The 13,530-nt window shown below is 35.2% G+C and overlaps 1 protein-coding gene across 4 annotated transcripts; it reads left to right on the top strand.

Moving 5' to 3' along the window:
- Positions 1–3,166: 3,166 nt before the first annotated feature.
- On the top strand, positions 3,167–13,405 carry LOC110447005 (major facilitator superfamily domain-containing protein 1-like). Of its 4 annotated transcripts, none has more exons than XM_021492383.1 (15): positions 3,167–3,264; positions 4,108–4,174; positions 4,935–4,967; positions 5,423–5,529; positions 5,838–5,950; positions 6,115–6,170; positions 6,277–6,426; positions 7,324–7,479; positions 7,793–7,908; positions 8,429–8,529; positions 9,610–9,718; positions 9,937–10,077; positions 10,298–10,437; positions 10,884–10,998; positions 11,487–13,405. In XM_021492383.1, the coding sequence occupies exons 3-15, from the start codon at positions 4,952–4,954 to the stop codon at positions 11,658–11,660; spliced, it is 1,494 nt and encodes a 497-aa protein (XP_021348058.1). In that variant the 5' UTR covers positions 3,167–3,264; positions 4,108–4,174; positions 4,935–4,951; the 3' UTR covers positions 11,661–13,405. The 4 variants fall into 4 exon arrangements, with proteins under 4 accessions (XP_021348058.1, XP_021348057.1, XP_021348055.1 ...); XM_021492382.1 differs by lacking the exon at positions 4,108–4,174 and adding an exon at positions 3,524–3,689; XM_021492380.1 differs by lacking the exon at positions 4,108–4,174.
- The last annotated feature ends 125 nt before the right edge of the window (positions 13,406–13,530 follow it).

Here is a 13,530-nt window from a genome sequence, read left to right as displayed (position 1 = left end):
TTAGTTATAATGAATTAACTCCGGGAATACAGAAACGTTGTTAATAATGATATTTTTCCGAGAATACAGAGATATACCTGTTGTTAGTAATTATGGTTTCACTCCGGGAATACAGTGATATACCTGTTGTTTGTAAAAGTGAACTCACTCCAGGAATACAGGGGTGGCCCTGGTGTCAGAAAAATGTCTCTGATACGACATAAATGCCAGTAATGAAGGACCTCAGCGTTGGACCGCATTTAAATAATGCATATACAAAAGTAACACTTAACTCTTTCCAGGAATACCGTGATTGAATTTGAACTGAGGTTGGACACACGTCTCTATTAGCCATTAATAATAAACTCACTTAATGAATACAGTGGTGACTTCGGCGATGGAAAGCAGTTAAATATCACATATACATTCATTCCGGGAATAACGTGATGCTCGTATCGTTGTGTTAGACAACGTTCTGTATACCACATATATTCGTCAGAACTGGTTCCAGTGTTATAATGGTAGTCCTAGTGTAAGGTTGCACAAAGACCTGTATATATATAGCCCATAGACGCCAATGGTTATTAACTCATTCCAGGAATATAGTGATGGCAATAGTGTTAACCAGTTACAATGAATTTATTTCAGGAAAAAGTGACAGTCCTAATTTTGAATATCATTACATATACCACATATGCGTCAGTAGTAATGAGCTCACTCAAGGATACCAGTTAATATATCACAATATGTATGAGGATTATTATATATAAACCATGGGTATGTCCTCCAACGATCTGAACGTAGAGATGTATATGATGGGCCAAATCCCAATTACACAGAAAGTTGAGGTTTTTCATATGTGCCATTCATTGATATATGTTTTTATATATATAAATACCAAAGATATTCTGTTTTATGATGACGTGTATTTTTTTGCTATATTGTTTTAAAAATAACGAACATTAATATAACAAGATTGTATTACCGTTATATACCTAGCTTGATTTGCTAGACTGGAAACTCCCCATGTAAAGTTTGTATAAAATGTGGTATGATATTATGCGCATGTTCAGATTGTAAGATGTTTAATTTTAATCAATTAAAATCAGTATTAAAAATACATCCCAATTTTATGATATTAATCATTTTTCTAGGGGCAATTTTCTCGAGAATACTAATATGTTTGATACAAGATTATACCAGCGCTGGAATGATTAATTGAGGGTTAAAACCATCAACATGGTATTTGTCAGTTGTCGTAAAACATCAGATATGTATGTATTAACAACTTTCTCGTAAACTATTTTCAAATTTATCATCATATTTATCATTTGCTAATTACAACATGAACGGATTTTATAAGAGTTGCATATATGCATTGTACTAGATTGAATGTTCTTTCCTCAAGTCAGTTAAGAAGAGAAAACACGATATCATGATATGATATTTACTAGTAAACAAAAGCTATGTATAGTAATGGTACATATACTGTGTTCATGTTTGTATCATTACATCTCAGTGTTCACATAATATTTAGCAGATTAAATTTTATGTCGAAAGCCTTTTTGTAGGGTGATGAGACAGATCACAGTACGTTACGATTACAGTAGGCCTATTTCAGACAGGTATTATTCAAACGTCATACATGATTTGCTTACTTTAATACATCAAAAAAGAGTTTAACCCAGTGGAAGATACATATACTGGAGTAGAGTTACTTATCAAGGTATTGCGTGTCTCTTACACATTGCTCGTGTTATCATCGTCATGTGATTACCAGCTTTGCAGATACCAGACCATGATAAACTCTGTCCTGTCTGTATTTGATATCTTGTTCTATCAACGGAGATATAAAATCTGGTTATTTGCCTGTTATAATCGCACACACATTTAGTGTCTGTGTTAGTATGACAATGTTTCTGCTCATACTATCGGTGATACTTGTAAACTATTTTCAGTTGGTGTGGGAGTACCCTTTATATCCTTGTTATGAGGTGGTTCAAACTGATGCAGAGTATGAATACATAATTTGAGCACTCTAGCTACAATTAAGTGACCACGCGCTCAGAAAATGAGAAATTAAGAAATTGTTTTCCATTTTCTTAAAATAAAAATAAAAACAAAACTATTAGATATGATAGCTTTCGTTTTTGTGTGGATAACAGCGCATACGTAATCTGTCCCTGTGCTTCTGTTCTATATATTGACCTTGCATCGTCGATAACAACTGGAACATGTTTTAGATATAAAACAATTTCAAAGGTACTTTCAAAATATCATATTTTCAAGTTCATTTTCATCTCTGAAGTAAAGTATTCGACAAATGTATCAAAATCACGTTTACGGTACGAAAAGAACGACTAACCCAATCCTGCTTCCACTTGTCTTAGAAGTGAAAACTTGTTCACAAATTACATGTATATCATACACGATTTAAAACATGGAACTAGTTTTTTAGTAAATGTTAAATGTGTTGATACCCAATCAAATGAAACTTAAAAGCGCGAAGTGAAAACAAACGCTAAACTCCAAGTCGATGGAACTAATGCAAAATGAGAAATCGAATTTATTTGCACGGAAACCCTGGAAAAAGTAGAAGAAATAAGAAGGGCAGACGTCTTCTGCTTCATCGACGACACCCGCCATTTAATTCTGGGTCATGATCAAATCCAAGTACTGCTACAACAAGGCACGCACAAATACATAAATATACATGTCATACAAGGTCCTTCGATTATGGTGATTGTAACAACGTGTTCATAGCCTTTATCAACCTGAATGAAAAGCTTGTGTTATAAAGTTATTTTGTCGGTTACGACGCGACATATTTCACCGAAATACTGATATTTGGAGCAAACCAATGAACATCAAATCAACTGTAACATGTTATCAACGAAGGTAAGGGGGCGGTGTTGTTATTATTAAGAAAGGGGCACGGGAGTTCACAATCGGAAGGACTGATTCGTCACGCTTATCAAACAGTTCAACATTAAGGCATCCGTGTTGGGTCATGGTTGAATAGTCCTTGATTTCCATCTTAGGAAATATTATACGTTCGACGTGGTCAATCATTTTCTTGTTATTTAAAGACAACATATCGTCGATTTATCTAAGAGTGAACTTTTAAGACCTTGAAGTGTCTTTATCATATCTATACTCGTTCTGATATGCACTTAAGTGAATCCAGTATGGAAAGATAAACAAATCGGCCATGAGAGGGCACAGTTTGTCCACATGAGGATGCCAACACTCTGCAGGAAGATATATCAATCTAGCTTAACAAAGGTAATGTCAACAAAGAATAATATAGACCTGTTTATTTAAACCTTAATTAGATAAAGAATTAAGCTATTGATATAACTAGATGTATATATAACTAACGGAAATCAAAACAAACATTGACACTACATCTACCAAGGGCATATCACAGATTGTAACGGTGGCCCATAATTTCGTTTTGAAATGGTTGTGGCATATTTTTCAGGCAGTATTAGGTACTTTTACATTTTGTAGACCACTAAATACATGGTTTTTATATATTCAGGGGAGATCACTCTCAGAATAACATATGGCGATAACGAATATCATCTAGACAACATAAGTACGCACAATATTGACAAACCACAGGCTGACCTTAAATACATAACAGCACAAGGTCGTGCGCTAGATATCAAATTTCTGTCTTTTCCTGGATATTCAGTTCATATGTGGTAAGTTATTTTCATGTTATCGTCCTTATAAAATAATTTTAATTACAAGCACATTTCAATGCTACATAGCAATAGGGTATTGTGGAGCTTACTTGTTTGTAACTGATTTGATATCGTTATCTCCATATGTGTTTGTGACTTAGCCTAGTGATATGTGTACCTTATAGTAATGGATGATAACGTAACAGTTTACTGATTATCAAGATCGTCCTCAATGCAGATTCCTATATATCGACAGTAACGTGAAAATAATAGCGTCAATAAATGAAGTTGACTCAATACTAGTCATCTCCAGAGATGCGTATGGTTAATGTCACTTAAGGTTTAATGCCTTTGCTTACTTGTTATTTACATATAGCTTCATCTCTTTTTGCCATTGGTAAGGAAATACATCATCATCGTTTGTATGACCTGGCAGAGCGTCGGTTGTCGCTGTTGTCCATAGTCCAACGTCTTGCATTTAAAAATCTAACAATCCAGACCAGGTGAAGGAATTCTAATTAAATTTTGAATGGATCATCCATTGACCAAAGCATTTCAATATTGTATAAAAATGTCATAGGGATAGATGGCTGGGGCTCAAAATGTATTCATCTTAAAAAGATTGCTCCTTAATTAGGATGAACATAGTTTGGAATTGACTTCTGATTTTGAGTATGTAGGTATATATTTGTTTACAAAATGTAGCTTGTTTGTAAACACTTTATCTTGACAGTATACTCATTCGTAAAAACTTAAAAAAACACCTATTATATTGTATTTCAAGTTTGTTTACAAAATATTGAAAATAACAAATAATTGTGTTTCAAACTCCTGTTCAGCAAGACTAAACAGTCAATCAAATGATAGGATAAGAAATACAACAGCATGAAATAATTGCCGAGGCCTTTTATTTTATCTTAAATAAAACAGTCATAGGTATTCGTGCCCCGGTTGCTCAAATGAAGGTTGGTCTTAACTGGTAGTTAGTGAAAATTTAAACATTGAATACAATAATACAATAAAATTAAAAAAATCTGATATCATTTCACTGCTATAGATTGGTTGAGACAAATAAGATTGATTTATTTTATGTTTTTTTTTTCGCTTTCAATGTCCTTGCATCCTATTGGCAACAATTTGAAATTTTCGCTAACAATCGATGCCAGATGACCACTTTGTGTTTTACCTGTAACGGTGACGCGTTAAACTGTACTCACTATCTGATATAATTGCGCAATATCACAAACTGTGTGTCTATTTCAGGCCAGTCTTTTAAAACCATGGATGTTACAGAGTGTAAGTATGTGTATTCCAGTACATCGTCACACCAAACAATCGATATCTAATATTATATATATCATATCGGAGAGCACTTTTACATGCGTGTTATTGTTTTACATTAATCAATTAATTGGCTCTTTGGCGTATTTCTACACGTCTCATATACACTGCAGAACGAAGACGAATGTCATAACGTTGGTTTTCTTTCTTTTCAGTGTCAGGATTTTATAGATATATGTAATCTGTTGATGATTATGTGTTAGTCACTTTGGTTACTAAATGAGAGGTTTTTAAAATTTTATGTTACATAATTTTTATGGTTGTCTTGACCTGATCTACCCCCACGTCATGTCAGTTTGACTTAAACCTAAATTTTAGAATACGAAATTTAGCGAAGTTTTTTAAAAAAAAACTGAAGAGTCATTTCTGATGAGATTTACTAGATTCCTTTTCTATTTTCCCTCATATAGGGAAGACACGATATGTGTTGCTTGTCTTTGCCTGCTTCCTTCCTTTTGGTTGTTACTTCAATATTGATGTCCCGGGTGCATTGCAGAAGGACTTACAGGGGGTTCACGTAAGCTACATCTTAATTAAGGCATTTAAATAATATAATTAGAAACGTATTAGTCTTTTGAGCGGCTCATATGTGTTCCACTGCTAAATAATGGTATGTGCTATTACTTTGTATTGTCCAACTTCAAAGAAACGGTAATTTTCAACAAGTGTACGTTTTCCCATATTATAAACGTTCACGTAGTGATAAACCAGTATCTAAATCATTAATACTTTACAATAAGCACAACAAAATATGTTTTGTCTGCACGTCTGTAACATACCATCTAACTGATAGTAAATTTTCATATATATTTCGTAACCTGACAGACCAAAAACTGTACAAACCTTACGACCAACACGACCAACACGACGTGCTGTAGTGATTGTCTGGGACTGGGACCAGACCGTTACAACCAGCTGTACGCGGCCTACTCCTGGATGTACGTAAATCCATCTTAACTCCGAAGCAAAAATACGTTTCTAATACAGCTATATCATTATGTAAAGGCCGATAATGGTTTGAAATCAATAGGGACAATTCATAATAACTGATGCCGAACAATTACGTTAGTCCTCTAAAACATATGTGATAATCATTTTTCAGGAATGCCGTTAATGCCTTACCTGGAGGATATTTCATCGACAGAATTGGAAACAGAGGTCAGTACAATTACAACAGTTCAGATATTACAAAAAAGACATTTTTTTTGTATTCCAATTCAAATAGATGGTTTATTATTTTAAATCAAATCGTGTCTTTTTTCAGGTTCGGCAATCCTGACGACAATGGTCGCATCTGTAGGATCGGTTTTATTTGCTGTATCTGTCACTGACTCGATTAGGGGTACATCTGTTATGTTCCCACTCATGTTTTGTGGCCGTCTACTCCTTGGAGCAGGAACTGGCCCAGCTCTCAGTAAGTTATGGTGGCAATAATAAGATTAGCTCTCAGTACCACTGCAGAGATGGTGGGGTCAGCTCTCAGTAAGTTCTGGTTGCAAGAATTAAATAAGCTTTCAGTACTTTTAATTAGAGGGGGTGGAGCCAGATTTCAGTAAGTTTTGATGGCAGGAACAAGACCAACTCTCAGTACTACTGTAGAGAGGACAGGGTCAGCTCTCAGTTTATTCTAGTGGCGGGGATAAAACTAGCTCTCTGTACATTCCTTAGGAGTAAATAGCCAGCCCTCAGTACTAGACCAACTCTCACTACGTTCTGATAGATGGAACAAGACTTACTCTCATTGAGGTATCAGCTCTCAGCATGTTTCTTTAAAAGGAAGGGACCAGTTCTGTTATCGGGAACAAGACCAACTCTAAGTATATTTTATCTTAGTGATCTTAGTGCGTTTCTTTAGAAGGGAGGGACCATCACTAGCGGGAACAATACCAACTCTCAGTAAGTTCTCTTTAAAAGGGAGGGACCACCTCTGAGTGTCTACCTTTAGAAGGGAGGGACAATCACTAAGCGTGTTTTGTTATCGTGAAAAAAATAATTCTCGGTAAAGCATTTAAAATGGAGGGATCATATCTCAGTATTTTCTATAGGGGAGACACAAGCTCTCAGTACGTTCTGGTGGCCGAAACAATACCAGCTCCTCCAGTCTTCACTTATGATGGCATTTATATGCTTACATTGCGTCGACAATTTAGTAATATATTGGGCTTCTTAATCTGAAATACATCAAACTTCGTCTGAAAGGGATTATTGTTTGGATGAAAAATGGTTAACAATTAATAATTTTGTTTTTGCGTATGTACTATTTGTAAAGAATGCATGGGTTTCCTTCCACACCAATTTCATTCTGTTTTAGTTGTACAGAATAGAATGCTAGCTTCCTGGTTTCCAGACAACATACTGTTAGTCTTTAGCTTGATGGTTGTAGTTCTACGACTCGGTAATGTTTCAAATTTTTTCCTCACTGCCAACATCGCCAACTGGATCGGCCTGTCAACAACACTCTGGATAGGTATGGATGGTTTACCATGTATAACAAACTTGGTTATGATAAATCACTGTCGTGTTTGAGAAACTACATTAAATTCTTTGGTTTGTGATAAAAACAGTCTGTGAAAAGATGGCTTAGAAACATGTTTTAAAAGTTGAACATAAGTAAATATATGGCAGTACTTATTATCTTTGTGAACTCACTTATAATCAACATATTTGCATGTGATCAAACGTAAAAAAAACTGTGAATAGGATTTCAACTAGATTACGTTTTATTACCAAACATTAGATTGGTGTTTTTGACTATTTCTAAACCTCTTATTTTCACCTAGCTGCAGCTATATGCTGTATAAGTATAGTGTGTGCAGTAGTAGTGTCATTATTGGATTACTATGGACAGTCTCGGGTGAAAGTCGAAATGAAAGTAGCCCAGAGATCCAACTTTGTAGTGAGTATATCTCCCAGTGATATGATAAGCTCGCCAGAGGCTCCCTAATACAAAAATGTCTTCGACTCGTTCCATAAACCTCATATGACATGGAAACTAGTGTAAGATCCTATATATATATTATAATGATTTTGTTTTTCATTATTAGCATAATTACATTTACAATTTACAACTATAATAGTAAAATGGTATATAATTTTTTTTTTACAAAATTGAAAACGATAAGCAAATCCACTTAATTTGTTTATGAAAATATAATAAAAATGGAAAACTAGATAAGAATACAATTTTCTTATTAATGTCTTACATTACTTTTCTACGTTAAAATATAAATGCACTAGTATTTAATTAAATAAAGCACCTGTAAGTCTGTTAGAGCATGTTTATCTCCATCTGTATCAGGTAACTGTTGTTTATTTTCTGTACTAAACTCGCCGACTTCTCCCCATTATTCCCGTTTTGACATGTATCATATCAATATAATTCTAACGTATGTAACTATACCTTTTAATCATTTCAGACGCTCAGGGAAATCCGATTACTTCCTAAAACATTCTGGCTTTACTCTGTCGTGATTATGTCTTTCTACGCCTGTTATCTCCCTTTAATTGGAAACGGTAGGTATGTCATACACTATAACATTCCCAGTTTCAAAATATGTTTTCAAAGTTGAAGAAATTTGATGAGTTAACTAAGAACAGTACATAAAATGTTTCCACTCTATTGTTATCGTATATGAAAGCAGATTCAAAACACAAAGAATACGTATTTCCGCTATACTGTAATATTCAAAACTTCGTACAATAAGATACAAGATACAAAACACTTTATTTAATGTCGCATATATCAAACAGAAAAACATTAGTGCTATTTTTGCGACAAACACGATAAAAAACAATCGGAAAACAACAAACAATCTATACACTATCACAGAAAGCTAGCACATAATCAGCGAGTAAAACATACAATAGCATAGCAGCATATAATTAGATATCACAGGCACTAATTGTAAAGTACTTTACTAAAAATGATGTAATGAGATAATAGTGAACACCTGCATATCACACATTTGTTGCTATATAATAGGTGGGTTAAAGCACTACAAGTGTAATTTACAAACATGCTAATATAGCAAAAGGGTAAAAATTGACATAATATACACTAATATGGTGTAAATTAATATAAGACGACAAGGTCTAGTAAGTAAAAACATATAGAGCTATAACGATGATTAGACGAGAGGGCTAGAAACTATGCTGCCAGTTATTGGTATATAAAAGCGCCATGCAAGGCAGGAGTTAAGCTTAATAGATAGGTAAATAAGTAGATAAATAAATGAATAAATAAATAAAGCAGGTAACTAGTAATAAATACTAAAACACTGAAAAAACATTAAAACTCCAAACACAAGTAAAGATACGACATGAGCAAACAGACCCATCCCGGGAGTGCATCAGTCTGGCAAACTCTGGATAACTATCCAACTTCCTCAAATGGTTTGACAGACTGTTCCACACCCGGGCGGCCTCGTAGCGAAAAGACTTCCGTCCATACCCGTAGTGGTTGTTCTTGCTCTTGGTAGCTCCAGCTGCCTTTCATTCCTGGGGTAGAAAGGCAAGTAATTTCATTATACAATACAGTGTTACATGTGTTCTATACTTTTCCTAACTTGCGAAGCTGATTAACTCTTGTCTTTCCCAGTAAATACATACAAGATCGGTACGGATATTCCAAAACGACGGCGTCCTATTACAACGGAGCTGTGTATGACGTATCTGTCCTCATATCGCCAGTAATGGGGGTAATTTTGGTAAGTGATGTTCTATGTATACAACAATCGATGGGGTGGGTGTGCTTTGGTGAGTGATGTTCTGTATTTGTGATCAGTAGTGTAAGTCATTTAGGTGAATTACTTCCGACCACAAGTTGCGACCATTCTGTTTAGTGATGTTCTATAATCAATTCCATTCAACAGTAATCTTCTTTTTTTTGAAAATAAGTAAATTATGTTTTGATTGTATTTGACAGAGGAGGCTTAACATCACTGGAATCGTGATGTCGTGTTGTGCTGTGCTGACTGTTCCAGTGTTCCCTCTGTTTTCCTTTTGTCCCGAGATACATCCACTTATTTTGACCATATATCTGGGAACCACGTACACCGTGTTTGCTGTAACTATAATTACTAAAGTTTTCAAAAGTAGAATCATAGCATATATTTAACTTACTCACTACAGGTTGGTAATCAATTTGCTGTTAATCTGTTGGTAAATCAAAATATTATTTTCAAATATTGTTCTTTGATATTTTTGCAACAAGATGAATGAAACCCGGTTAATCATGTGAACTTAATTCAACTCTCATATAAAGATTCTATTCCATTTATCATCAGATATGTCTTTGGCCGTCGGTATCCGTTCTCGTGTCGCCGGAGGTGTTTGGCACTGCTCAGGGGATCACGATCTGTATGCAGGGATTGGCGGTAGGACTGACCAACCTTGGGATAGGGAAGATCCTCGGGGTCACAGAAAGGTACGAATCGAAAACAACGACCTAACCTTTACTGTATTTCGTCTTTCAGACGCTTTAGTTTCATGCAAAATGCATCAATACCTTTAAAAATATACTATGTGGGGTTTTTTGGTATCAAAATGGGGTTAAGTCCTATACCTGTCATATTCTAACGGTGTAAAGTACTATACCTGTCATATTCTAACAATGTAAAGTCCTATACCTGTCATATTATAACGGTGTAAAGTCCTATACCGGTCACATTATAACGGTGTAAAGTACTATACCTGTCATATTATAACGGTGTAAAGTACTATACCTGTCATATCATAACGGTGTAAAGTACTATACCTGTCATATCATAACGGTGTAGTGATCACGTTCTTCATATCATAAAGATTTAAAATTACTTTACTTGTATGACTATTCCTTTTTCCCGTTGTACTTTTCACCATCCTTGGTACCAGTCTAGACAAGACTGAACGACTAGCTAACTACCGCCTGATGTTCTGGGTCCTGCTAGGTCTGTGTGTCATATCGGCAGTGTGCAGTATTCTTGTCAATATACTGGATATGAAGCAGGTAAATGGTTCACTGAAACAGCTGAAAGTAGTGTGTCAAGATGACATACATAAGTGTCCGTGTCTCATCAAGGCGAAAAGTGTTATATCAGATATGATATAATTTTCTTGGATATTGCCCCGATATGTCAACTTTCAAACACATCAAAAATATAAACCGATATAATTAACGAGGTTCGACGGTAGTTTGGAAATCTTTTACCATGTCCCCCAAATTCATTAATGTTTTTATAATTAGTTCTGAATAAAATCCCATGAAATAATTAAAACACGGCTATAATATTGTTAAAACTGTTCTGAATAATCGCAGTTAATTGAAGACAATTAAAGTAGTTCATGATTGCGGGTCCTATTTTCCCCCGATGATGTTTGAAGACTCGACCAATGGTATTTGAGTTTTCGATATACATATAAATACAAATAAAATATATATCAAATCGAAGATTATTTACTCCTGCTGAGAGTCGTTTCTTTGTTTTTATTTTTTAGGAAAACTTGCTGAATCCGGGACTATCACGCCTCGTAAAGAAAGAACTTTATCCTGGTATAAATGAACGGACTTCACTTATCCAACACTCGGTCTCGGACTCGATGAACGTAGCTAGTACTGACTCAAATACCCATATTTCTATCAAATCTCACAGTTACGAGTCACCACCCTGACCGATTGACAATGTAGTTTTATTAAGCGTCTTAACATTGATATCATGGCTATATATCACGTGTCCCCGGCCCATGCCCATGGAGTTACAGACCATACATATGACGTTAGAGCGCCATTTTATAAGCATGATGTACATATTTGTGTTACTAGAGATATATTCAGTTGTAATCTGTCAGTATAAAATACATGTTTCATTTAAAAAAAAAACGACATTCTGGTGCAAAATGACCAAACATGTGTAAGAAATAGACACAGATACATCCTCGATACCCCAGGGGTTACGCTAACTTACGCTCTCTGCACCCCTGAAATACGCCATAGCGAAATTGAAGATTCAGTTTATGCCACCTTGTTGATGAGACGAGAAGACTTGTTCGATCCTTTCACGTAAATCAAAATAATCTCGCGGTCGCGTAACAGTAAAATATGACTGGTTTTGAAGTCGAGTGTCTCTCCTCTGTAATTGTCAAAGGATAGGTGTCACCCTAGATTTTGGTCAGTTTTTTTAACCGAGACCAATCAAACAGCTATCTTTGTGCAATCAATTTTGCTATGGCGTATGTCAGGGGTGCAGAGAGCGTAAGTTAGCGTAACCCCTGGAGTATCCAGGATGACAAAAATGAAAGTGTTTACTGTAAGCATATGCAACATTTGTAATACAAAATGACGCTGTCATATTCAAATATACATAGGGCCTCTGTAATAGAATTGTTATCATTTCAGCATGCCTCACGTAAGCATTAGTTGAATAACACTATGCTCATATACTGGTCAATAGACACTGCAACGTATGCGAATATGATGCGAAGATTACATAACTCTACAGGGTAGATTTAGTGTGAGGGCCTTTCCATACATATTGCTCATCCAATTGTATAATATCAGTTAGGAGTATATAAGCATTTCTTAGGTTAGAGAAAAAATCTTCAATGGACACATTTATGAAACCAGGAACAGTTACACAAATATCTACTTTATTCGACTTTTTTCATTAAACATGTCAAAGTCGACAGACCAGACAAATATGTCGACTAACATTCTTTTAACAAATTCATTCATAATATGTTTATGTTCCTATCGATATTATAGGTATAGCCGAGACAGAAAGGAAAATAAAAGAATAAGAAACAATAAATGCATCGAGTATGTTGTCAATTAGGTTAAAATAGCGGCGAAAAACGTTTTGAAATAAATTGTAGAATATAAGACTCTTCTAAGCTCAGAGGTGAAGGATAGGATAATTCTGCTCAAAGAGGTTTTTTAAAATTGCAGCACCACTGGACACGAAAGAGTATTTGTCTCTCCTTGCAATCACCAAAATTATCTCAGATACCCTCAACAGGTGCTGCAGTTTCTGCATTTAAGTTCCCGATTTCGCAACGTCAACCTTTGTAACGTCACGCACGTGAAATGGGGATGTAAGATAGAAATTTCTTAAAATCTTTCTTATCCTGAAAAGTTATGTGACTTAACCAAGGCGAACGAATTGACATGTATTGTTCTGTTACACAATTCACCTCATTCTTGTAATCACTTTTCAACTTCATCCAGAAAAACATAACTTCTTACTCGATCGATGGAGAGAGCAGTATAAAGTGATATCAACAAGGCTTTTTTTTCACAGAAAGCTAACAAAAACATAATTTTAAGGAACGGTGGTCAAAAGAGGATTGAGCAAAAACAGAAACCGAACATGTTTCTAAAAAAATCTTCGGTTTGGTAAGTATGGATTATGAAGATTCATGTAGCACAACCAAAAAGTGTTTCTATGTGACGTTTCGATGACTAGAACGGTATGTACTCGGACACCTTCATCAGACAAATGACCAGTGAAACGTATGTACACGACATTCGTCATGGACACCGACG

The sequence above is a fragment of the Mizuhopecten yessoensis genome, unplaced genomic scaffold, assembly GCF_002113885.1.
Source record: "Mizuhopecten yessoensis strain PY_sf001 unplaced genomic scaffold, ASM211388v2 scaffold3101, whole genome shotgun sequence".
Taxonomy (NCBI): domain Eukaryota; kingdom Metazoa; phylum Mollusca; class Bivalvia; order Pectinida; family Pectinidae; genus Mizuhopecten; species Mizuhopecten yessoensis.
Note: the sequence above shows the minus strand (reverse complement) of the source record. Positions and strands in the feature narration are given on the sequence as shown.